Source organism: Toxorhynchites rutilus, chromosome 2 (assembly GCF_029784135.1).
Source record: "Toxorhynchites rutilus septentrionalis strain SRP chromosome 2, ASM2978413v1, whole genome shotgun sequence".
NCBI classification, from domain to species: Eukaryota; Metazoa; Arthropoda; class Insecta; order Diptera; family Culicidae; genus Toxorhynchites; species Toxorhynchites rutilus.
The window spans coordinates 99,939,536-99,967,245 of record NC_073745.1 but is presented as its reverse complement, the minus strand read 5'-3'; the positions used below and the strand labels follow the sequence as shown (position 1 = coordinate 99,967,245).

The 27,710-nt window shown below is 37.9% G+C and overlaps 1 protein-coding gene across 5 annotated transcripts in view; it reads right to left on the bottom strand.

The window, feature by feature from the left end:
• LOC129764717 (uncharacterized) overlaps nucleotides 1–27,710 on the bottom strand; it is a 138,493-nt gene that overhangs the window by 19,852 nt on the left and 90,931 nt on the right. For all 5 annotated transcript variants that reach the window (XM_055764117.1, XM_055764119.1, XM_055764115.1 and 2 more), the window contains one exon: nucleotides 25,344–25,470. In XM_055764117.1, coding sequence (XP_055620092.1) covers nucleotides 25,344–25,470 — 127 coding nt within the window. The remainder of the gene's footprint in view (nucleotides 1–25,343; nucleotides 25,471–27,710) is intronic.

The following is a 27,710-nucleotide window of genomic DNA, read 5'->3' as shown; positions in this document are numbered from 1 at the left end:
CAAAAAAGTCCTGCGGTATTTTTTTTTGAATTTTTATTTGTTCATAGAATTAGTTACAATCATCTGTTTTAGGTCAAATATGCGCCGTTTTGTTCGATGACTTGTTCCCAACGAGATGCCAACTTCATAATACCCTGTTATAGAAGCTCGCTTCCTTATTGGCAAAAATCTCGGATAGCCAATTTTCACAGTCCTCTTTTGAGGCTAACTTTTGACTATCTAGCTCGTTCGCCATGGACAAAAACAGGTGGTAGACACTTGGTGCAAGGTCCGGACTATACGGCGGATGCAAAAGAATCTCCCATCCGAGCTCCCGGAGCTTCTGGCGCGTCACCAAAGAAGTGTGTGGCCTGGCGTTGTCCTGATGGAAGACAATGCGGCCTCTGTTTATCAAAGATGGCCTCTTCTTCATGAGTGCTACCTTCAAGCGGTCCAGTTGTTGGCAGTACAGGTCCGAATTGAGCGTTTGGGCATAGGGAAGCAGCTCATAATAGATTATTCCTTGACAATCCTACCAAACACACAGCAGAACCTTCCTGGCCGTAAATGAGGGCTTGGCCACCGTCTGAGCCGCTTCAGCGGGCTTCGACCACGACCGTTTGCGCTTCACGTTGTCGTAAGTGACCCACTTTTCATCGCCAGTCACCATCTGCTTTAGAAACGGGTCGATTTGGTTGCGATTCAGCAGCGATTCACATACGTCGATACGGTCAAAGATGTGTGGCAAACGTGTGTGGCACCCATACATCGAGCTTCTTTGTGAATCCAAGCTTCTTCAAATGGTTAATAACGGCTTGATGACTTATCCCCAGCTCTTGGCCGATGCTACGGCTGCTACTATGCCGGTCTTTCTCGGCTAATTCAGCGATTTTGTCGCAATTTTCGACGACAGGCCTTCCGGAGCGTGGCGCATCTTCGACGACCTCTACACCAGAACGAAAACGTTGGAACCATCGTTGTGCGGTGGAAATGGAAACTGTATCGGGTCCATAAACTGCACAAATTTTATTGGCAGCTTGAGATGCATTTTTGCCTTTGTCATAGTAGTACTGTAAAATATGTCGGATTTTCTCTTTATTTTGTTCCATATTTGCGACACTATAACTCACGAACGACTTAACCAAACAAAACACTATCAAGGACTATATTATAGCGCGCAAAAATACCTTTCCAACAATATGACTCGATACAATGTATGACTCGATACAATGAATACAACTAGAACTACGCGCTTACAACGACACCTCGCGGAAATACCGCAGGACTTTTTTGACAGCCTATTACATGGTTCAGACCGAGATTGATATAGATCTCCTTTTTACTCTTAGAAAACACTTTCCAACTTCATTTTGTAATGAAGTGTAATATTATCACGTATTTACGCAACAACATGATTAGCTATGTGGATAGCGTGGTCGTGTAAAACAGCCTTGCATTCCAGCCGGCCTTGGTTTGATCCCCTTTGACGTCGTCTGGAGCGTTGAAACCATTCGCAAATTGCTGTTTCATCAATAGCACTGAACTAATAAATATGAACTCAATGCCCTTCATTCGCATAATCAAATGACGCTTTGTTAGTTCGACTGTTTCCGTTGTCTCGCACAAGTTACAGCAGACACCGAAAAAATCTGCTTTCAAATTTCCGACTCGAATACAGTGGCAGATTGCCACAAAACCAAGTACAATTGATTCCCGATCTCAGATTTCATGAATCCATATCGCGAATCAAATGTGAAGGTTCTTATTCGTAATTCGCAATCGAGAGAACTACTATATAATTTAGAGATTTTAGATTTCAAATGAAGATTATAATTTTCTTTTTTTTTTAAATTTAATTTAGTGCAATTCGAAATGAAATCGTCCTAAAAATGCAGATTTCAAAAACATGTATTTTTGATTCGCATGAAAGTTTGTATCCCGTTTGGGTTGGAGGAAATATGAGTTTTCCACAGCAATTGGAACTTTTTGACTCAAGAGTAACTTTTGAAAAGAGCCTATCGATTTTAGTAAGAGAAATCTTTGATAATTTATATCTCGAAAACGAACTGTACCGAAATAGTGTCTTAGAAAGAGTTATAGAGTATTGATGTTTAAACGTAAAAAATATACATTGAGAAAAAACAGTTTTTTTTATTTACAAAAAACAGGAAGTGGGTTATATCTATGGTATAACCGCAAGGGTGACGTAGGACTATCGTTGATTTAGAGATCATTTGTTTGAAGTTGAATCTAAATCCATTCTGAATGAATGAATTAATGAATATTTGGGGGACTTCGAAAACGAGAGCGTTACGTTGGAGGCACAAGGTTTTATGCATCCAATATAGGATACGAAAAACCTTGTTCTGAAGAATAATCTTCAGAAGCTAACCTGCTAACTGTACTTGATTGACAAATCACAAACCCAAATGTATTATATGGATATTTAATGGATAGAAAACATTAAAATAAACTCTTTCGCTTGAATGTAATTTTCAATTCCAAGGGGAACTGCCAGATTATTTTCCAACAACGATTAGATATTTCCACATTTTCCTCGATACTGGAAGCCCACCAGTGGTTAATGCTAATTCGATAACCATCTGTTAATAGCACTTGATTGAAACATATTTGGTCACAGTGTTACATGGATAGAAAATATTCAAATAAACTCTTTCACATGAATGTATTTTTAAATTCCAAGAGGAACTAGCAGATTATTTTCAGTAACGATTAGATATTTCCACATTTTCCTCGATACTGGAAGCCAACCAGTGGTTAATGCTAACTCGATAACCACCTGTTAATAGTACTTGATTGATAAATATTTGGTCACAGTGTTACATGGATAGAAAATATTCAAATAAACTCTTTCACATGAATGTATTTTTAAATTCCCAGAGGAACTGGCAGATAATTTTCCAGCAATGATTAGATCTTTCCGGAACTTTCTCGATGCTGAATGGCATCCAAACGGAAAGAATTCTGCGCGTGTATGTGTCGATCCTTCGCCGTCCACTTCCTCCAGCACGTTAGGCAACGATGTTGTCTTGTCGATGTCCTCACGAAAAATGAATGTGTCTCACCACCAGAATATCGCTTAAGTATGCTTTTTGTGTGTGATTGAATCGAGAGAAGGTGTGGTTTACGATGGCAATTTGGAAGGCAAACTAGAGGGGAATGAACTCTCTGAGCTCGGAACTTTCGGCGACTGAGCAATAATCGATTGCGGGCGCATACAATATTGGATACGGAAATATCCTACTGATGGGGAAGAATAATCTTCTGAAGCTATCCTGTTAATTGCGATTGATTGAAAAATCACAAAACCAAATGTATTTGGTCACAGTGTTACATGGATAGAAAACATTCAAATAAACTCTTTCACATGAATGTATTTTTAAATTCCCAGAGGAACTGGCAGATTATTTTCAGTAACGATTAGATATTTCCACATTTTCCTCGATACTGGAAGCCCACCAGTGGTTAATACTAATTCGATAACCACCTGTTAATAGCACTTGATTGAAACATATTTGGTCACAGTGTTACATGGATAGAAAACATTAAAATAAACTCTTTCACATGAATGTATTTTTAAATTACCAGAGGAACTGGCAGATTATTTTCCAGAAATGATTAGATCTTTCCGGAACTTTCTCAATGCTGAATGGCATCCAAACGGAAAAAATTCCGCGCGTGTATGTGTGTGTAGCGATGTCTTTCCGGGGAACCGTTTGTGGCATCACTCTCCTCCTGATGGATTCCCTTCTGGCCTAGGGTGCACAAACAGGCTCTTGGTGACACCGTTCATCCGCGCTTTCATGATAAACGAAGAGCTTCTCCACAACAGCGACAACATGCTCCAATCGCTGTTCAATTAGAACTGAGTGGATTTCCGAGCGGCGCTCGCTTATATACCGATTGGTGATATCAATAGCCTGTTTTGAAAGCAATTTTAAGACTATTGAAACAAGTTTTTGGATCAAAAAGTAACAAGTATAGAACGCGTAGACATTTTATCTTTCGAATGAAGTGTTTATCATACCATTTAGTTCAGTTCTATCTGAATTCAAAACTGTTTATCATGTGCTGTGAGCGTCTCCGTTAAAGCATTGTTTTCGGTTACCGTTGACTGTTATTTTTTTTTATCGCCCGGGTGAGCTTTTTTCGCGCGTTTTCGAACTGTTCGAGATATCGTAAAACGCAGTGTGAACTCGGAATTAGTGAGAAAAGCAGAATCATCAAAGCCTGGCAAGGCCAGCCGGCTTTCAGTTTTCGCCGATTTGTCGCCATCGCAATCGAAGTCGGACATCGGTGCTCAGTTGCACGCACACAATACCAGCGCGATTCGCTGCTCACTTACAGCAGTGTGAAGGAGAGCATCACTTCTTAGTGATGTGTGATAGTGCCGAGCGCTCAAGCGCTCCGATTGAGAAGCAAGCAGCGGTTGCCAGTTCATCAGCACTGGGGTGCATTGTGGTGAATAGAAATAAATAAGATATAAGATTTATTTTTTTAATTTTTTTATTATTATTATTATTAAAACAAAATATTAGATTATAAGTACCAATTACAGAATGGCAGAAGGAGGGGGAGGATCTCCAGATATGGAGATCTCTGATGATGACTCCCCTCTGGTTGAAAAAACTAATAAAGGAACAGCGAAGACACTTAAACGTGTTCCTACATCAGAGGATGTTTCGTCCGGGGACAAGTCTGCTAACTCTAGCAAGCCCCCCTCTAAAAAACCTGCAAATATCTCCTCTCCAACCCCCCTCGCTCCTACCCCAGCTCAGATTTCGCCTCCCCATCCTGTTGTCCCCGATCCCCTTCAATCCTCGTCATCTCCTTCTCCTCCTGTTGTCTTCTCTCCACGTGTCAAGGTCTATCCTGAAGATGCACCTGGAACTGGTCCGTGGGTTGTTTTCTTCAGACCTAAGCCAAACGGAAAAGCACTTAATGTTATTCAGATCATGAAAGATCTGGCAAGATACTCCTCCGTGACAGAAATTACGAAGGTTAGACCGACCAAACTGCGTGTTGTCGTGGCTGATCGGAAAGACGCAAACGGTATTGTCGTCGACCAGAGGTTTACCCTGGAATATCGTGTCTACGTGCCTTCCCATGACGTAGAAATCTCGGGGGTGATAACCGAAACGGGTCTGACGTGCAAATCAATTATGGAAGGAGATGGCAGATTTAAAAAGCTGCCTTTGATTAAGGTTAAAATCTTAGAATGCCGACAACTCGGCAAAGTCTCCCAGGAAGGGAAAGAATCGAAATTTACGCCGTCCGACTCGTTTAGAGTCACTTTTGCTGGCTCCGCCCTCCCTGACTACGTTATGGTGGACAAATTGAGGCTACCGCTGCGACTCTTCGTGCCAAAGCCCATGACTTGCCTGAAATGCAAGTCAGTTGGTCACACAGCAGCTTACTGCGCCAACAAGGAGCGCTGTGCCACTTGCGGAGAGCAACATGTGGACAAATCCTGCAGTGCGATTGAGCAAAAGTGTCCATATTGCGGAGGAACTCTGCACGTGCTCTCGGCTTGTGAAACTTACAAGAGTCGCTGGGAGAAGCGCTCTTTAAAGGAACGCTCGAAGCGCACTTTTGCGGAAATTTTGAAGGGCGCTTCTCCATTGGCCCAACAGCAACAACCTTTAACCGCAAACAATGTCTTCGCTTCGCTGCCAGTTGACGAAATGGAAGCGGATACAGCTAACGAGGGCACACCGTACATCTTCCAAGGGAATCCCCGGCGCAAAAATGTGACCACTCCCAAAGTTCAAGGACAAGCCCCTCCGGTTATACCCTCTGTTAGCATGCCTAAAAAATCGAGTGCAGCGGACAAGCAAAATCAGGTTCCTCCTGGCTTCCGTGGGAATAATTCACCTTCGAACGACCCAGCACTCGAAGGGACATCAAAAACCCCAACTGTCCCTATTTTATCGTCAAGTTCAACTTCCCAATCGGGATTTATAAAGTTGACTGACCTTGTGGCTCAAATCTTCACATGCTTTAATGTTTCCGACTCCATCAGAACCATTGTCATATCAATGCTTCCAGTATTAAAGACAATTTTGCAACAATTGATGCAAACATGGCCCCTCCTTGCAATGATTATCTCTCTTGATGTCTAATTCAAATAGAGAGGTCGGAGATATCACTGTTTTACAGTGGAATTGTCGTAGTCTTATCCCTAAATTGGATACATTCAAATTTTTAATTCATAAGTTCAATTGTGATGTTTTTGCTCTGTCCGAAACTTGGCTTTCTTCGCGAGATGATCTCTCTTTCCACGATTTTAATATTATACGCTTGGACCGTGATGACAGATACGGAGGGGTGCTATTGGGGATCAATAAGTGCCACTCATTTTTTCGAATTGACCTTCCACCTATTGGAGGGATCGAAGCTGTTGCTTGTCATGCAAACATCAGAGGCAAAGACCTCTGTATTGTCAGCTTGTATTGGCCTCCGAGAGCTGCGGTTAGCTGCAAGCAACTTGTTGACATGTGCTCACTCCTTCCTGAGCCACGATTGATCTTAGGAGACTTCAACTCTCACGGAACTGCCTGGGGGGAACAGTACGACGACAATCGTTCACTGTTGATATATGATCTTTGTAACAGCTTCAATATGACACTTTTGAACACTGGGGAAACAACACGTGTACCTAAACCTCCTGCTAACCCAAGTGCTCTTGACCTCTCGCTTTGCTCGAATTCACTATCGTTAGATTGCAAGTGGAATGTAATCCAGGACCCCAACGGTAGTGATCACTTGCCAATCAAAATTTCCATCACCATTGGGTCGAATTCTTCTGAATCTATAAACATGGCATATGACCTCACAAGACACATTGACTGGAAAAAATATGCGGACGCGATTGCTCTAGCCATCAATTCCAGAGATGGTTTACCTCCATTGGAGGAGTATAACTTCCTTTCTCGTTTGATCTATGACAGCGCGGTTCGCGCTCAAACGAAACCCATCCCAGGCTCCACTATTCGTCGAAGGCCTCCCAATCCATGGTGGGATAGCCAATGTTCCAAGCTTTATCAGGATAAATCGAACACATTCAAAGCTTTTCGGAAACGTGGAACCATTGAAAATTTTCTATCGTATTTGGACCTTGAAAATCAATTTAAAAACTTGATCAAAGGGAAAAAACGTGCCTATGGCGAAATTTCGTGGGAGGTTTGTCACGAGAAACGTCAATGAAAAAATTATGGAAAGTGGCTCGAAACATGAGAAATCGCTCTTCAACAAATGAAAGCGAGGAATATTCACATCGATGGATTTTTAATTTTGCATGGAAGGTTTGTCCTGATTCCGCTCCTGTGCAAAAAATTGTTCGAGATATACCACAAGATAGGTGCGATCTTGATTCCGAGTTTTCGATGGTAGAATTCTCTCTTGCTCTCCTTTCATGTAACAATTCTGCTCCGGGATCGGATAGAATTAAGTTCAACTTGCTGAAAAACCTCCCTGATGTGGCGAAACATCGCTTGTTGAATTTATTCAATCGGTTTCTGGAGCATAATATTGTTCCAGATGATTGGAGACAAGTACGAGTTATAGCTATTCAAAAACCCGGAAAACCCGCGTCCGACTTCAATTCGTACCGCCCAATAGCAATGCTGTCTTGTATACGGAAATTGTTGGAGAAAATCATCTTGTTTCGCCTTGATCGATGGGTTGAAACGAATGGCCTACTCTCAGATACACAATATGGGTTCCGCAGGGGCAAGGGGACGAATGATTGTCTTGCGTTGCTTTCTTCAGAAGTTCAAATGGCTTACGCCGGAAAAAAACAAATGGCTTCAGTATTCTTGGACATAAAGGGGGCCTTTGATTCTGTTTCAATAGAGGTTTTGTCAGACAAATTACACTCTCGGGGTCTGCCGCCTCTATTGAATAATATGTTATATAACTTGCTTTGTGAGAAGCATTTGAACTTTTCTCACGGAGATTCGGCAGTAAGTCGGGTCTCTTACATGGGCCTCCCCCAGGGCTCATGTTTAAGCCCCCTTTTGTACAACTTCTATGTAAGCGACATCGACAATTGCCTTACACAAAATTGCAGCCTAAGACAACTTGCAGATGATGGAGTGGTCTCTGTCGTAGGATCAACAGAATCCGACCTTCAAGAACCCTTACAAGATACTTTGAACAATTTTTCAACCTGGGCCATTGGGCTAGAGATCGAATTCTCCACGGAGAAAACAGAGATGGTGGTTTTTTCTAGGAAGCATAGACCAGCAAAACCAAAGCTTCAACTTTTGGGTAAACCGATCACTCATGCTATGTCATTCAAGTATCTTGGGGTCTGGTTCGACTCCAAATGTACTTGGGGGCCCATATTAGGTATCTGAGTAAAAAATGCCAACAAAGAATAAATTTTCTCCGTACAATTACCGGCACCTGGTGGGGAGCCCATCCCGAAGATCTTATAATGTTGTATAGAACAACTATTCTCTCAGTGATGGAGTATGGCAGTTTCTGTTTTCAATCAGCTGCCAAAACACACCTCATTAAACTCGAGCGAATTCAGTATCTTTGTCTCCGTATTGCGTTGGGATGTATGCCCTCAACGCATACCATGAGTCTCGAGGTTTTGGCAGGCCTACTCCCACTAAAAGATCGCTTCAATTTATTATCTCTTCGGTTCTTCATCCGGTGTAAGGTCATGAACCCATTGGTGATCGGAAATTTTGAGCGGCTGATCGAGCTAAATTTTCACTCCGGATTCATGAGTTCATATCATGAATTCATCTCCATGCAGGTTGATCCTTCTTCGTATATTTCCAACCGTGTTTGTTTCCCTGACTACATCAATTCCTCTGTGCATTTTGATCTGTCCATGAAGCAAGATATCCATGGATATTCAGATTACCAACGATCGAGGATCGCTCCAACGATCTTCGATGAAAAATATAGGGGTATCAATTGTGATAATATGTACTTTACTGATGGGTCCACTATAAATGAGTCCACAGGATTTGGAGTGTTCAACGAATTTTTTAGCACCTCACACAGTCTTCAGAATCCTTGCTCAGTGTATATTGCTGAATTGGCAGCAATTCATTGGGCGCTGGACAGCGTCGCCTCACGACCTGTTGAACACTATTACATTGTAACGGATAGTCTTAGCTCTGTCGAAGCTATCCGTTCAGTGAGGCCGGAGAAGCACTCGCCGTACTTCCTTGAGAGAATACGAAAAATTTTGAGTGCTTTATCCAGACGCTGTTATGTCATTACCTTTGTGTGGGTCCCTTCTCATTGCTCAATTCCGGGTAATGAGAGGGCTGACTCATTAGCAAAGGTATCAGCGTCAAATCGCCTTCAATGAATTTTACTCTTTAGTCCGTAAAAATACCATCGCTAACTGGCAACGCAAATGGAACGAAGACGAATTGGGCCGGTGGCTTCACTCGATTATCCCTAAGGTTAGCCTCAAACCATGGTTCAAAAGTCTGGACTTGAGTCGGGACTTTATTCGCACCTTCTCCCGACTCATGTCCAATCACTGTTCGTTAGACGCGCTACTCTTTCGTTTCAATCTGGCCGGCAGCAATATCTGCGTTTGTGGCCGAGGTTACCGCGACATCGAACACGTTTTTTGGTCGTGTGAGGTGTATCTTGTTGCCAGATCGAATTTAGAGAACTCCCTTCGGGCTAGAGGAAGGCAGCCCAATGTGCCGGTGAGAGATGTGTTGGCTCGGTTAGACCTTGATTACATGTCCCAAATATATGTTTTCCTTAAATCAATCGATGTTCGTGTGTGATTATCCTTATATCCTCATACCCTCCATTTCTTCCTTTGTGAGTAATTGGTCTGCTTGCTATAAACAGGAGAATGAAATGTAAATTCACAACAGATGTACGAATAGATTTAAGAATTGAGTGTGTGTGATTATCAACATTGTAATAATTTCCTTATACCCCATCCTTTTCCTGAGAAAAATATGTCACCCTTTTAATCTCGAGTCCACCGCGAGTAATCGGTTTCCCACATTACTAACCATAGATTTAAGAAAATTGTTCATATATATATAGTTTTAAAAATATATTTAAGATTTCGGCTCCTTTAAACTTATGTAACTGAGCCTGTAAAAATAAACGAATTTATAAAAAAAAATACCATTTAGTTAAGTTGTTTAGGAGCTATTAACGCTCAAAATCTCGGTCTCCGGCGTAACGCTTTCGTTTTCGAAACTTTGATTTTACACCCCGGTATAGAAATGAAAGACGTAGTCCTACGTCAAAAAAAAACTAATTTGTAGTATCTAAAGCACGTATTTTTTATTTTTTCATATAAAATAGAAGTCACGTACAAAATTTATAATAAAAAAAAGTCCAAGATAGTGGAACTACTTTTGACGAACTTTGTGGAACATCGAATTTTTATGAATTTTCGAAACATCGAATTTTTATTATGTTACCAATCATTTTTAGCCACAAATTATGAATCCTGATGTGATTTAAAACAAAAAAAGCTCATTATCAATCTCCTCCTAGATGCAGCCATTCTCGAGATATTTAAAAAAATGTTTCTAATTTATTGTCTTTTTTATAGTAAATAGGCCCTTTTAATATATTTGTCGTGTTATACCGTCATGTTCATGAAATTTTATGAATTTGCCTATAGTTTCTCACAACTTTTCCAAACACATCATTATGGAAAAAATATATGTTCAGGAGTTACGTTGAAAACCTTTTGAAGACATGTGGCTGAATACAAAATGTAGCGATGTTCCACAAAGTTCGTCAAAATTAGTTTTACTATATTAGACCTATTTTTTAAATTTTCTACATGACCTCTATTTTATATAAAAAAAAGTGCTTTAGACATTGTAAATTAGTTTTTTTTTTGTAAATAAATGATAGACTCTAAGGCTGTGATAAAAATGTACGGGTCTAGATTATTTGGGAAAGAAATAAATGTAAGAGGTTTGAACAAAATACAAACAATAAAAAAATATAAAAGATTTGAGCGAAGTCGGAGCAATTATTCAAAAGATTTGATTTTATGGAATAAGAAACAACAGATGATATGTTTTTCTTTTAATTTTTTCCAGGGTGTCGCAATTTAGAAAATATGTCACAATTTTATGAAATAGTTTTAAAGTGTATAATGGCTTTGGTTGCCGTCGGAATAAAAAAAGGTTTATGAAAAGGAATCCACAATTTGCCTGAGAGAAGGACGGAATGTGTGAAATCATCCCTATTTGATTCAAATTCTTCAAATAATAATATTTTGAGATTCTCCTGAAAATTCTGTGTTTTCTTCATCGAAAAAAAAACGACGATTTCAACTCGCACACCTTAACCGCGAGTAATCGGTTACATATTACTAACATAGTTATAAGGCAAACATTGTCGAAATATTGAACTTCCGGCTCCGTCAGGTAGACGCCATATGAGCCTTAATAAAAATATATATTTTGGATAAAAAAAAAAAACTCGCACACCTGGTTTGCTACTGCGATTAATCGTCCATTCACCATATGCATTATGCAATATTTATTATCTATTTTTTCATAACTTAATTTGTCATTGTCATTGTCATTGTCAAATGCCCCCGCAATATCAAGAAAAGCTATAAACGAGAATTCTTTAGCGTCGAAGGACTTCTCTATTTTTGAAATTAACGTGTGAAGCGCTGTTCCAGTTGATTTATTTGCAGTATGGAGATCAATGATCTTTTCCATCATTTTCAAGACGACAGATGTTAGACTAATTGATTAATACGCTTTGGGAGTCGTCCTGTCACGCTTACAAGCCTTAGGAATAAATATAACTCGGACTTCTCGCCATTTACGAGGAATCTAGCTTAGTACCATGCTAGCTCTAAACATCTCTGTCAGAAGAGGGACAATGCTATCATTGCATTTTTGTAACAGCACCGGATAAACCCCATCTGGTCCTGCAGATTTAAAGGACTTTAAGGAATCTACTGCCCATTCAACCCTTGACTTCGTGAAGACCGCCCTAGTCATTGCTTTAGCTCTATTCTCGTCTATTATTGGACAAGATTGAGCTGTATTGAAGACTTGTGCATGTCCGGAAGTCAACTGGATTGAACCTGGGAAGTACGTATACTAAGTGTTTCCCGGGAATCGGTTGTATATTGACCGTTTTCTTCTTTTCAGACTACCAAATCTATGGATATGATCCTTAAAAGGGCCTTTTGAAGTCTTGCTACAGCAGGAAAACTTTCTACCTGTTCGCAGGTGAACTTCCAATCCCCCCTCTCAAAATTACGGATTTCTTTGTTATACTCCGTTAGACAGTTTTTGTAATCTGTCCAATCAGAAGTAATTTTTGCTTTGTAGAAGAGTTTTCTAAACTTTTCACTTTTTTTTTACCAAGATGCATCCTTAATTTTCTTCAGAGGTGGATTTAACATTGGTGGACAATTTTCTTCAGAGGTGAATTTAACATTGGTTTCAAATTCTAATGAAACTATTTCAAACTGCTCAGTAGGGGAAATACGTTCCACTGATTTAATTTTTTTTTCTGAAGTTTGGAATGATAAGTATCCCAACTTATTTTTCTCGAATCTCTGAATTGTTTGATCAAGAGATCACCAGAATTATAGTTAAAAATTATGCGTTCATGATCAGATAAAGGTTCTTCAATTGACACATGCTAATTTATGATCATATATTGTAGTTTAAAACTGCAGAATGTGAGATCAAGAACTTCTTGTATAATAGAGTTAATAAATGCTCGATACGAAGTGCGAGAGCACGATTACATCGGAGGCTCGATCGCATATCACGGTGCGATTTTGTACGCAACGTTGAGTCTAAGATGGATGCTCGATAAACTAAAACTCCGCGTCGGGTTTCATAGCGTTTGGTGGAGAGTTCTAATGTATTTTTGTATTGTTGCACATGTTAACAATTAAAAATACAAAGTCATACATCATACGGAAAAATCGGAGAGAAACGAGACATAATCGACCGTATTTTCATTTCCGCTTGAAGTTTATTTTTTAGAACATGAATTGATTGTATTTTTGTACACGTGGTTCCACCGAGGTGTACCACCTATACTGCCCATGTTTGTATAGGAGACGTAAGCGACAAAATGAACAAAATCAACTTTTTCGTCGTTATGCATTCTACGCTACCTTTGCTCAACATGCAAAAAAAACATTTTTTGTTCGGAACCATTTGAGCAATTTTGAAAAAAACGATTCCTAAAAATCACTGTTTGTCCGCATAACAGACGTAGTTCCATACAGCTTTCATCTTCTTCTTCTTCTTCAATGGCACTAACGTTCCTAGAGGAACTTCGCCGTCTCTACGTAGTATTACTTGCGTCATTTTTATTAGTACTTAGTTGAGATTTCTATGCCAAATAACACGCCTTGAATGCATTCTGAGTGGCAAGCTCTAGAATACGCGTGACCACAGTGCAAGTCGGAGGAAATTTCTTTGACGAAAAATTCCCCCGACCAGAACGGGAATCGAACCCGAACACCCGGCATGTTAGTTATGATGCTAACCACTCGGCCACGGGTGCACGATACAGCTTTCATACATCGTTCGAAAATCAACAATTGCCAGTATTATGTGCTATAAGCTAAATCTACATTTGAATCACATTCTTTGTAGAGTACAAACATGCCTGTCACGATAGTGTCTTATTACTTAGTGTTTCCTAATAGATGAATATAAGAAACCATTGAAACGCTGCTCATATAATGATTATTTTTTGTACACTGCACTGCGATGAACAAAGAGAAGCAATTGTGTTTTTGAATGTTATAATTACCTAAATTTCTGTATTTGAATCTTCAAATAGATAATGACACCAGATCAGATCAGTAGTAAAATTAAATTTATATAAAAAAAAAATTATAAAAAAAAGTAGTAAAATTAAAATAATATTGGTTCTTAGCATTATAACTCTTCGGATTCGACATCGAATTATTTCACAAACTTAGCATTTACTCATACCGTTGGTGTAAGTCACTCCACCATTTTTATGCGATTGATCGTGATATCGGTAAATCATGTTGCTCAAATTACCAACATTGCAGATTTCCTTTACAAATTCAATTAATTGAAAAAAAACACGAACCTGCTGTTCTTATCATATGCCAGAGTATTCAGAAAAAAGTACTATCATAGACTCGCTACAAATGTAGAGCACCTATTCCAGACATTTAACTAAATTTCTTCCAAACCTTTCTAATTTTATCCGATAAAAACTGAAACTATCGAAGGAGACGTTTTGACTATTATCGGAAATGTAAAAACTAACGCTACAGACAGTGCAACCTGGTGATCAGGTCTAGCTATGCGAACAAATGTTCATTGAAACGATTGATTGTCCGCATAAACAGACGCAAGCGTTTTCCAAATGGAAAAAAAATATGTTTTAATCCGCAGAATCTCCTATGCCCACTTTTTACCGATAATATCTTCAAACTGGACAGATTATTTCATTGGAATTTTGCATTGTTACTCTTGTTTCTTCTTTCTTTGTTTTTTAAGAGGCTTTAAACTTTGAAGTGCATTCGCCTTTAAGTTACTCCTGTAGGCAAGAAAAAAAAACAACAAAATTGCGTTTTCCAACACTAATGGTGTTGGTGATTACGTCTCCTATGCAAACATGGGCAGTATATGTATCGCCATTTGAGACATACACTTACATGAGGGGCTTAGAATGCAAGGGGTGTAAGTGACTCGATCGATTTCTCTTCGTCAACTTTTTCTTTAGTTAATAAATGAGTTTGCAGCTGAGTTATGACCAAAAGAGAGAGTCGATGTAGAGAAATCGATCAAATCACTTACACCCTTTTCATTCTAAGCCCCTCACATATAACCTTAGTGATTACGCTTCAGCCTCTCGGAAGTGAGACACAAGATCAGTGTCATGAGCATGCCGTGATTATCGTCAAAGCCATTATGCAGATTTCTAGACAATAGCGTGGCCATAGAAAAATCTGCTAGTAGAACCATAATTCACTGGTTGGTTGATGGTTTTATGGCTGGCCTTTAGGCCAGTTTCATAGAAAGTAAAAATCTCCTGCACACACAAAAGAATCCCATAAATTGGCGCAAAGCAATCGCCGCTATTCTTGACCCGAGTATGGGATGGGGAGCACACATCGTGGCCCAAAGTTCGAACCCATCAGGCATAAATTATGTGTCACATTATGCTTCGAAACAAAGCCGGCATACCATCAATTGTTCTCCTCTGTATGTTGCAACGCTATTCAGGTTTGGCAGTGAAATACAACGAGTACGCTCCACTATAGTATGCTCGCCATAACCACAATTATCCAGGACCAAAGAACACAAAAAAAGCATCATCACAGAACAAAGCATTGAAAAAGATTGTTCCTTTATGCTGTAGATATGCATTATTTCACGTATTTTGATGCACATTGATATGGATATTCACAGACACAAAATCAAACAACATTATTACTCATCTGTCAGTGACATTTTCAGAATATCACGTTGATTCATCTTTGTGGCAGCGTGCTTTATAAATCAGTAGTCAGACAACTATTCAGTCATTTGCCAGTTTGTATCGCACTTTAAATGCGAGTGATGAACGTTGCGCAAAGTGCACGAACATGTAAACACGTTGCATCGTTACAAAAACTCGCCACGATAGTACACAGCAGATTATGATGGCCCCACGAAGCAAGGATTTACTTCTAAGCAAATTAGACTAAGCTGGAGGTGAAACTCGTGTGTACCTTGGAAAGGAGAGCTGTGCTTCGCGGTTCATAGCGTATGCAACATAATGCTCTTGTTAAAAGTGATTAGCACGAGGCTTGTTATATTTTCTTTTCATCCCGATTGCTTGCACTGCGGTTTTGATTTTGCAAACAATATATAATGTGGCTCGATCAAACAGAGAACGTTCCTTGGCACATAAAACGTAGTAGAAACGGATTCATAAAAAAAATAGAACACAGTACAACCTGGCACTCTTTAAGTTCCTTCACTCGATCTTTTACCTAGTGATTCATTTCAACCGTATCTAGGTCCCACCATGTCCAATTTTTCATCACCAGCGTTCAACAGCTATTATAATCGCAGAAATGTGTAACCCTGAACCACCACCTCAACTGGTGACAAATATTTACCGTCGACGCCAGTCGCCGCCGATGGCGCCCGGACGCGACGGTCAAGAGAGATTCCAACGGCGGATCCGTCGTTCCGGTGTGAACGTATAAGCGGAAGATGTTGGAATTCAGAATCGCGCGTAGATCGTAAACCTTGCCGGAGAAAAATTGCGGGCCCACCATCGAAAAACAAGATTCAAACTAACCTATAAATGTCAACAATGAAGCACCCCCATGTCTGTGAACGATCATTGCCCCCAAATACGACAAGTGTTGGGGAAGATCGACAAACGCCACACGCAGATGGCGTTAATTTATTGTTACTGGCCTGATGGCCATCAACGCTGTCCAGAAATACTACTCGCAGGAATTTAAATGGTAACGCGGAGCACTCGCACTCAATCAATATTTTCACCCAACTAACTGGTAAGCTGTAATGTTCTGTCCATTTCACATGAGATATACGATCTGGCAAGGAAAATTCTAGGACAGTTTTACTACCGTCGTTCACTACCAGTTCGACTATTAATCCAATGTGGATTTTTCACTCAAAAATAGATCAGTTTTATAGATCTGTTTTCCGAATTATCCAATCGTTCAGCGTCGCTCTGCGGTACGTGAAGTTATTTATGGCCGATGTTGGTATTCATCGTTCACCAATTGGAGTATTTTGAACCGCTTTTTCAGTGTGTCGTCATTTCCATCGCCCGAAAAAGAGAACGGCCCTGAAATACGATCTGTGCTGCTCATAAATAATTTCGATCTACGATTGTCGTCAATTGTGACTTCATAATTACGTTCAGGAACATTGGGAGTCTAGTTAGTAAATGCGAATATTTGTTTTGGAGAATTGACGTAACTGATCGAAATGAATAATGAAAACAATGTGTGTATCTTATCTATTGCTTTTGTACGTTTAACTATGTGCATCATGTGTTGCTGCTGCGGAACAATCAAAATAATCAAAAATTAACTTATCTCAATTAGAACCTATTACGATCGACGGCCATTGAAATTGAAAATTCGTCGGCAACAGCTGATGCAAACAGAAAGAAACCGGTTCTATCAGTATTGTTTACCTACCCTTTTTTTATCTACAGACGGGATGACGCTACTGTCAACAAGCGTAGTGCGAAGTGCTGCTGTCTGCATACAAAAAAAAAATCATCCGACGCGAAGTGATAAGATATCGAGTTGATATTTTGCTTCGCGGTGGGTATCCGAGTGACGTGGAGCTCAAAATATCCGGTTGTCGTCGTCGTCGCAGTTGCTGTGATTTACGATCCAGTTGTTGTATTTGGACAGAATGGACAAGACAGCAATAAACTTTTGTGTTATGTTATATTCTGTTAGGAAGAACAACGTTAAGCGTAGGTTTATTCCCTAGCGACACGATTCCTAAGATTCATAGTCAGCTGTATCCAAGAGGACTTTCACACTACAACTTATTGACATTAAATTGCAGTTTCATTTTTGTTTAGTTACAGATCAGCAAAAACGGAAATAGCAGAGCAATAGGAAACTTACAATATTTACGACAAAGGCTGTAACTTTGTAAAACTAATCGTATGAAAGTGTAACATACAATGTTTCTACTGGATAACCCAAAGTAATGTGCATTTTTTTTCGGTGACGATTCATCACACCATTGTTCGTCGTTTGTTCCGTAGCATTGTTTGAACGTTTGAGGATGGTTCAAGTATTTTGTCTCGTGGTCCATATGAGCCACTTCAGAAAAATGTTTTCTCCAGCAAACTGATACCAAAGATATTTCACTGAAAAATTACCGTTCATTTGCTTCTTGTGATATCGTACATGTGATATTTTCAGCCTTTGCCGTCCAATAAGTTTGCAAGATGGAATCTACTTCATTCAACTGTGAACATAATCAATTAAATTTTTCTCTAACTTAAGGCAGTATTCTAGTTTGGAAATTTGGAAAAAAATCATTTTCTTTCCTTCATATTTCTGTAGTTTAGTCATTCAAGAATATACCCTAGAAAGGACTCATCAAAAATTCTCTTATTTACGGAGCTAGAGCCATTTTAGTGAAGCGGTATCTAACCTGGTACGGCCATAACAATGAACTTCAAACACGTTTTCCTCGAAACTAGTTTTTCCAAACTGGCGTACATGATATCTCAAGTTCTACTGAACAAACGTGATGAATTATAGAGGTTCTAAACTTTTCAGTTCATTCGCCTCTAAAAGTCAAATTCTACTAAACCGATTCATGTTGAATTTATATGAACACAATTTGCATAAATCTCTCTATCGCATAAACCACTAAAGAATGATAATTTTTCAATTTTATTATTTTTAAAAAATCGGGAAACTTAAGAAAAAACGCCATTTTGTCAAAAAAAAAACATGATTTTGACTAGTCAGAGGTTCATGCGATAGCATCATCTTTACTGATACAGAATATGTTCGTTTTTTTTTGTTTCAGATAACCGGAATGGCTGGAATCGTGTACGCCATGGCAATGATTTTTTTAAACTTTTATGGATGGTAAAAATATTTTTTGTTTCATTTTTATTGAGCTCGGAAAAACGTCAGAAATTCGTGTCTCTATACTAGAATACCCACTTAAAACTGTTTGAATTTTTAAAATTTTTTGGTTCTGAATTTTGGTTTTTTAAATTTGATTTTTTTTAAATTTCAATTATTTTTAAAATTTTCATTTCACATTTTTTTTATGCTTTGATTTTCTCCGAGTTTTCGTTTCACATTTTTTTTCAATCTTCGACTCTCCTCGATTTTTTTCAACTTCTAATTCTTAGCTTTCTTTAATTGGGCTTCAATCTTCAAACTTTTTTCCAACTTTAATTTTTTTCACCTTTTCTTTTTTTTTCATTTCACTATTTTATTAATTTTTTTTTTGTTTTTCAATTTTGAACGTTATTCAATTTTACTTTTTTTTATTTTGAAACTTAATTTTCACCAATTTTTAATTTTTCTCCATCTTCTAATCGTCTTTTTTTTTATTCTCATCAGTTTTTAGTTTCTTATTTTTTTTTAATTTTATCATTTTTGAATCTCTTCAAATTTAGAGTTTTCTTCAATTATAAGTGTTTTCCAATATTGAATTTTCTCCAATTTAAAAGTTTCCATAATTTTAAATTTTCAATTTGTGATTTTTTCGTTTTTTTTCATCCCATCTGTTTATTTTATTAGGCTCATTTAGCAATCCAGTTGTAACAAAGCCGAATTTATTCGTGTACATTTTTATCTTGCGATAATTTTGTTGATCTGGCGATAATGTTGTTGTGTATTACACAGAGTATTCCTATCTTATCGATACACGTGTAGTAAATCACACCATGTCGCCTCTTCTAGCGTAAGAATATTACTATTGTTTGAATGTTCAAAGTTGGACCATACATAGCGGGCTTCCATTGTTGTGTTATTTCTAGCACAAATTATCAATGCAGCAGATCGTATGCGAAGTGAGATGTTGGGATCACCATCACATGATGATTGTTGCGTGGACGAAGTAGCTAGAATAACACACAAAGATGGTCAATTGGGGGCCCTAAGTTATGAGCTAATAATCGTTCGCTTAGTAGCGGACGTGCAACCAATTAGACTTCGAAAACCCCCTTTTTTTAGTTATATTCGTAATTTTCTAATCAATAATATATTCTCAATTTTCTCTGATCATTCTTTTTTTTAGATTTTCAATTTCCTTCAATTCTAAATTTATTTGTCAAACTTTCAATACTTTTTTTGTATATTCAAATGTTTGTAATTTGAATTTTTTTAAAACTTGCCAGTTCAGAATTTTTTTCAAACTTCAATTTTTTCGATTGTCAATTTTCCCGACTTTTAAATTCTTAACTTTCATTTACGTAATCTTCAAATTTTCAATATTTTTGAATATTTATATTATATATATTATTTTTATATTTTTGAATTTTCAGTTTCAATTTTTTAAAGATTTTAGAGATTAAGTAAATGAAAGATAAGAATCTCAAAGTCAGAGACTAGAAAGTTTCAAAAACGTATAATTGAAAAAAAAATTATATTCAAAATATGTATTGAAGATTTGACAATTAATTTTGAAATATAATTAAATTGAAAATCGAAAAAAGGATGCAGATCAGAGAAGATTGAGAATTGATTATCGAAGAAAGTGAGCATTTAAATATAAATAATAAAAATCTAATATTGAATAAAATAGAAAATTTAAGAAATTGTGAACTAAACAACAATAAATTCAAATAATTTTTAAACTTTTCTCAATTTTCAATACTTAACATTCTTGAATCATAAATTCCCATTTTTCTTCTCTTTTTGATCTTTTTTATCATCGTTTTTCAGTTTCCTATAATTTATATTTTTTATCTAGATGCTTTAAATTTATTTTGTTTTCCCACTTCCTTGAATTTTCGATGTAGTTTGTAGTTTTCAATCTTCTTCAATTTTTAATCTTCGCAAAACAATTTTTTGCTTCAGGCTTTAATCATTTTATTTTTTGTATTTTCTTCAATTTAAAATTTTGTTTCTTTTTTTCAAATTCCTACAGTTTTGTTTTTTATTCTCTCTATTTTTTTGATTTTTTACATTTTTTTAAAATTTTCTTCAATATTTTAATTGTTCCACAATTTTTAATTTTCTTCAAATTTTGATTTTGTTTTATTATTTTAACTGTTCCACAATATTTAATTCTAAATTTTGTTCAGTTTTTTTTATTTCCAATTCTTTGTAATCTTCGTAATGCACGTGTTTTCGTAATTTTCGTAATTTTAATCTTCCTGTAATTTTTGCAGTTGTTATATTTTTTGTAATTATCGTCATTTATGTTATTTGAATATTTTCAGTAATTGGAGTAGTTTGAGTATTTTTGTAAATTTATTAATTAACTCAATCCTTATAATTTTGCTGATTTTGGGTATCCTGCATGATCTTAAATCCTCATAACTTTTGCAATTGCCGTATTTTTGTAACTTTTGTAATTTTTAAATTTTTTGCAATTTTAATAACTATATTATTTATGGAATTTTGTTAGATTTTGTTCATTTTTCGTTGTTGATATGTTCGTAATTTTTCCAATGTTTTATGTTTTGTAATTTGTAAAATTTTCATCTGTTTTGATAAATTCCGTAATTTTTGTAATGTTTGTGATTCTTGCAATTGTCCTATTTTTGCAATTTGTGTAGCTTTCGTGATTTCTATAATTTTTTTAATTACAATATTTTAATAATGTTTGTATGTTCCGCATTTTTTATATACAGGACGGACTCGATTATAGACATCTTCCGATTTTTTTTCACTGTATACAATCTAATCCTGTATATAATCGATTCAAAACAGATTCTGTTTTATTTGTTTTTTTTTAATATTATTATATATTTGTTATGTTATGTTATGTTGTTATGTTTATGTATAATTTTTGTAATTGTCTTGTTTTTGGCAATTTTTGTAATTTTCGCAATTTTTATAATTTTTTTGAAATTTTTATAATTCTATTTTTTGTATTTTTTTTCCTTTTTCGTAGACTGCCTGACTTCAAGTATCATACTAATATTTTTGATCATTCGAAAGTCAACAAAATTTATAATATATGTGTTATAGAATAAGTTTACCTAAATAAATTCCCCTCTACGAAACAGCACGCCCATATGAATACTACAAACATTAGATGTTTATACTAATATATTATGACTAATATTTCAATATACCGACCCATAATTGACTCCATAAGTTCACCGTCGTATTTGCGTAAACCTCTGTACAGCTGTTGCTGCACATCGAAACGCAAAAATCCGCCATCCGGTCGGTCAGTCGATGGGAAACAAAATTCCACCGTATATTCTCTTTTTATTGGTACTTTTGCTTCGAGAGCGCCGCCAATCGCAACTGTCAGCCGACATTGGTTTTACAGTCGCCGCCAGAAGTCAAAACAACACGTCTTTTCCTTCCTCCCCCCGCCCAAACGTCACACATTGGCATGTATCGAGGGGACCCATGAGACTGTCCCATTAGCATACTAAGTGCGTCCGCTGCTGGTGATGCTGCTACCGAGCTGAGGCGGGAGTAACAACAGCTCCAAAATAGCAATTTTTCCATGAAATTTTCCACTATGGAAGTATGGCATGGCGGCGGCGACGGCCCCAAATGGCTCTCTAAAATTAGAATTTATACCATTCGTTTCGTTTTTTGTCTTAATTCATTTTAAATTTTGTGATGTAAATCGCAATGTGGGTGGGAAAATTTGACACCGATCGCAGATAGCGTCCGGTACCGCCACCGTAGCTCTCATTTTTCAGGTTAGGAATGCAGATTGATTATCGAGATTACTGAACCGATACTGACCGGTCTGTCTGGCCGTCTTTTGATTGATCGCAGGCGCCGATAATCGCGCGTCGCCAGTCCAGCAGAACAACGTCGAGTTAATGACTCATTTGGCGGTGAGAAAGTTGCCTGCTTGATTTCACTTTCATTCATTATTACCACCCCACTTGGCGGCATTCATTCACAGAAGCGTGCCGAAATGTTTGTAACAGTGCAGAATCGTAGAAAAAAAGGCACAAACTGTGGGGACGGACGTGGGGTTTGTATTAAATACAAGACGGAGCAGCGGTTTGTTGAAAATTAGCGCGTGTGGACGAAATTGGTTTGCTCGGAGGTCCAAGAAAAATGTTGCGAATCGTTTCCGAACCGGTTGTTTACGAAAAAAGCGAGCTCTCTTGAAGTTGAAGTTGAAGTTGAAGTTGAAAATTAGCGCGTGTGGACGAAATTGGTTTGCTCGGAGGTCCAAGAAAAATGTTGCGAATCGTTTCCGAACCGGTTGTTTACGAAAAAAGCGAGCTCTCTTGAAGACTTTTTTCTTCGTTTCCCACGGAATGTAAATAATTTCTGTTCAGGATACTGACACACCGATAGTGAATTTCCAACCATGGGTATGATATCAGATAAAGCTTAGAGAAAACACACAATCAAGAAAGAAAGATAACAAGTAATATCATTGAAAACAAATCACAAGAAAAACTTATTTTTATCAGTGGAACAATCTTTGAGAAAATTTATATGAGCACTAGCTAACCCGGCAAACTTCGTCCCGCCCATTTACTTGATTAATTCTCGAGTAATGCAGAAATTTGTGTTTTATTTGTATGGCAGCCACCCCTAAGAGAGGGGGAGGGGTATCTAACCACCATAGAAACATTCATTGCACCCTAAAGTTTCCATATGCCTAATTTGGTTTAATTTGCTTGATTAATTCTCGGGTAATGCAAAAATTTGTGTTCCATTTGTACGGCAGCCCCCTCTAAGAGAGGGGGAAGGAGTATCTTAACACCATAGAAACATTTATTGCATCCTAAAACCTCCACATGCCAAATTTGGTTTCATTTGCTTGATTAATTCTCGAGTAATGCAGAAATTTGTGTTTCATTTGTATGGCAGCCCCCCTTTGAGTGGGGGAAGGACTGTCTAACCATCATAGAAACATTTATTGCACCCTAAAACTTTCACATGCCAACTTTGGTTTCGTTTGATTGATTAATTTCCGAACAATGCAAAAAATTGTGTTTCATTTGTATGGCAGCCCCCTCTAAGAGAGGGGGAAGGAGTATCTTATCACCAAAGAAACATTTATTGCATCCTAAAACCTCCACATCCCAAATTTGGTTTCATTTGCTTGATTAATTCTCGAGTAATGCAGAAATTTGTGTTCCATTTGTATGGCAGCCCCCCCCCCTTTGAGTGGGGGAAGGACTGTCTAACCATCATAGAAACATTTATTGCACCCTAAAACTTTCACATGCCAACTTTGGTTTCGTTTGATTGATTAATTTCCGAACAATGCAAAAAATTGTGTTTCATTTGTATGGCAGCCCCCTCTAAGAGAGGGGGAAGGAGTATCTTATCACCAAAGAAACATTTATTGCATCCTAAAACCTCCACATCCCAAATTTGGTTTCATTTGCTTGATTAATTCTCGAGTAATGCAGAAATTTGTGTTCCATTTGTATGGCAGCCCCCCCCCCCTTTGAGTGGGGGAAGGACTGTCTAACCATCATAGAAACATTTATTGCACCCTAAAACTTTCACATGCCAACTTTGGTTTCGTTTGATTGATTAACTCGGAAATAATGCAAAAAATTGTGTTTCATTTGTATGGCAGCCCCCTCTAAGAGAGGGGGAAGGAGTATCTTATCACCATAGAAACATTTATTGCATCCTAAAACCTCCACATCCCAAATTTGGTTTCATTTGCATGATTAATTCTCGAGTAATGCAGAAATGTGTGTTTCATTTGTATGGCAGCCCCCCCTTTGAGTGGGGGAAGGACTGTCTAACCATCATAGAAACATTTATTGCACCCTAAAACTTTCACATGCCAACATTGGTTTCGTTTGCTTGGTTAATTTCCGAGTAATGCAGAAATTTGTGTTTCATTTGTATGGTAGCCCCCCCCCCCTTAGAGAGGGGGGAGGGGTCTCAAAATATCACGAAAACCTTCCCCGGCCCCAAAAACCCCTACATACCAATTTTCATGTCGATCGGTTCAGTAGTTTCCGAGTCTATAAGAATCAGACAGACAGACAGACATCACTCAATTTTTATATATATAGATAGATAGATATGGTGGTTCAAATGGCAGAACTCTACTCAGGGAACTGACAGCCTCTGACCTTGACATCCCAACAAACATATGTCAACACTGGTTCAAATTGACATCAGCTCCTGCGCCCCTTGTTTTTGATGACACATAAATGACAATCACCCAATCAGCTGTTCCAGGGTCAGAAACTGTTTGTATGAATAATTCTGTACACATGTTTCCACTGGACGCAGCAGAAGAGAGGAAAACGAGTTTTGTGCATTTCAATTACACAAAGTACCCCTTGGGAAACACTAAAAAAACAAGCGAACGCAAATAGCGCGGCGGCGTGGGCACAAGTTGCTACCCCGCGCTCTTCTTACTTTCGCTACAAACGAACTAAAGCGTTGCAAAAAAAACTTAAAATAGAATTGTCGCTGTCCCTTTTCAGGCGTGCAGCAACATAATATCTATTCCGGTAAAACGCATACGGTGTGTATGTGTATGTGATGGTGTACACACAGAGGTATTTTTTCCGCCAGTGAATGTCAATGACAAAAGTTGGTCCCGAGTTGATTGCGCTCGGTTGGAATGTATCATGCATCAGGGACACATATCCACCACCAAATGGAATGCTCTCTATGAGCAGCCTGCCAGCCTGTGGGAAAAGAGAACATGGGAGGTGCTTTTTCCCAGAACACTTACCTCTATATTTTGGAACGAACTGCTGGATGTCGCTGGGAATGTTTTGATAGAACTCTAGCTCACGTAGATTCAGCGGTTTGATGACGGTGCTCTGATTCAACAGCAACAAGCGCGTATGGCCGCCGACCTGTGGGTTTTCCGGGGTTAAAGAGAAAAAAAATCGATTAAAGAAAAGTGTAAAGAATGAAGGTCATTCATTCGTAAGGATACATTTACATTATACACCCACGATTTTTTTACGCGGATTTTCCAGTTACCGCGGTTCCCGCGTAAAAAAGCGCCAGGCATAATTCTCCACCATTTTCAAAAAAAAAACATAACTCTCAACGCTGAATAATACCTTACGTCTATTTTAACCCGGAAACAATAATTGAAAACCACGAAAAATGAATGGTCATTTGAAAAAAAAAATAACAAATAAGTCATTCACGATTCATCAGTCATCCACTTAGCGACTCGACGGTAGCACGGCTTTCCAAAGGGTATTTTGCAAGGCCAAGTTGTTTAGTTTGATTTTTCAAATTGTCCTTTTTCAAGGCTAGAAGCGAATGAAATGACAGAGCCTAAAACGTTTAAAATTCGAAAGAATATCATTAGTCAATTAATCCAAACACACTACTAAATTCACAGAAGCTTCTTTCAGCCAAAAATAAATATAAAATAGACTTTTAATATACATCCAAAGCTCTAAAATAAATCGAAAATTTTAGTGGCCCTGAATAGGACCGATGGATTTGCGCTGCTTTATAGACGCGGCTGAAGATGGTCGATGCATGATTCATTGTTGTTCTCGCGAGAAAAATACACGTAACACATTCAGTACGCATCGCGACATTCTTCTCGTACTACACACAGTGCGGCTCCAGGCGATTATATATTGGTCCCCTATTACCGTTAACTATTTGAAAACGCATAACATCAGCAATTCGTACAATCTTCACGGGATGAAAACCGACGACGTACGTTCTATTTGATTTTTCTCTTTTGCTTTGATTCTGCTTTATACTATGTTTGCTTCTTGCATATTCTGAAGATGTATTCTGTAGCGACAAATATTGTTCAGTACAGTAGTAAGATAAAACAGAGGTTACATGCATCGACAAACCTTGACTAAGACGGAATTTCAAGCAGGTACTCATTATATATTTTTATGACTTTAATGGTTCGCCTTCGAAGCAGTTTTGAGCAAGTAACCAACATTACTCATACACCTTTCAACTTTCGAATGAAGTGATAGACTAAACACTTTGTTCAACTGACAAAGAAATATTAACGCTCGAAACTTTTCACCTCAAACATAACGCTCCCGTTTCGAAATTTCAAATTCACACCTTAGTACAGGTTCGAATATGATGTGATGCAAAAATACAGAGGCACTCTTCACCAGTCGGTATGCAAATCGACGTGGTGTCCCCACGTCGATCAAAATCTGTTCAGAGCTAAAGTAATTATGAACGTTGAAACTATTTCATAAAAAAAGTGATGGCTCCTGATTTGGTATCATTACTGAAAGACGTAACCATATGTCAAAAAATAAATAATTCATATTTTTATATCCATATTTTTATTTTTATTCACTAACGTAAACTAGTGCTCCCGTGGCCGAGTGGTTAGCGTCATAACTAACATGCCGGGTGTTCGGGTTCGATTCCCGTTCTGGTCGGGGGAATTTTTCGTCAAAGAAATTTCCTCCGACTTGCACTGTGATCACGCGTATTCTAAAGCTTGCCACTCAGAATGCATTCAAGGCGTGTTATTTGGCATAGAAATCTCAACTAAGTACTAATAAAAAATGACGCAAGTAATACTACGTTGAGACGGCGAAGTTCCTCTAGAACGTTAGTGCCATTGAAGAAGAAGAACGTAAACAAGATTAGCCCTAATTATCGGACTAATAGATATTCAATTCAATTCAATAGATATTCAATCTACTAATACTATTACTATATTGTTCTCACGATAGTAAGAATGAATCCACGAATTAACCATCGTCAGCTGATCCTATAAAACCACCAAAACTTTCTACAGAATAATGATTCCTGAAAATTTGATGCATTATAAAAAAATATCCAAGATGATAAACAAGCGAATTGAATATAATTTCTCCGTTGTCCTACGTCAACAACGCGATCCTTTCCTGGACACCACTCCCTATTAGTTTCAATATAAGTTTATATGTGTAAAATATGTTTTATGTGTAAGAAGGATGTGTTTTTAAACCAGAAAAATGGTAAGGTCATACTTGTATGATAGTTGGGATTTTCACGACCCAATATAAAAAAATAAAATTTATGTCGAGCAACACACATTGAAGAATGTAGCCACAGTTCCATCCTGTACGAAATATTCCGTGACAGAATTAAAGAG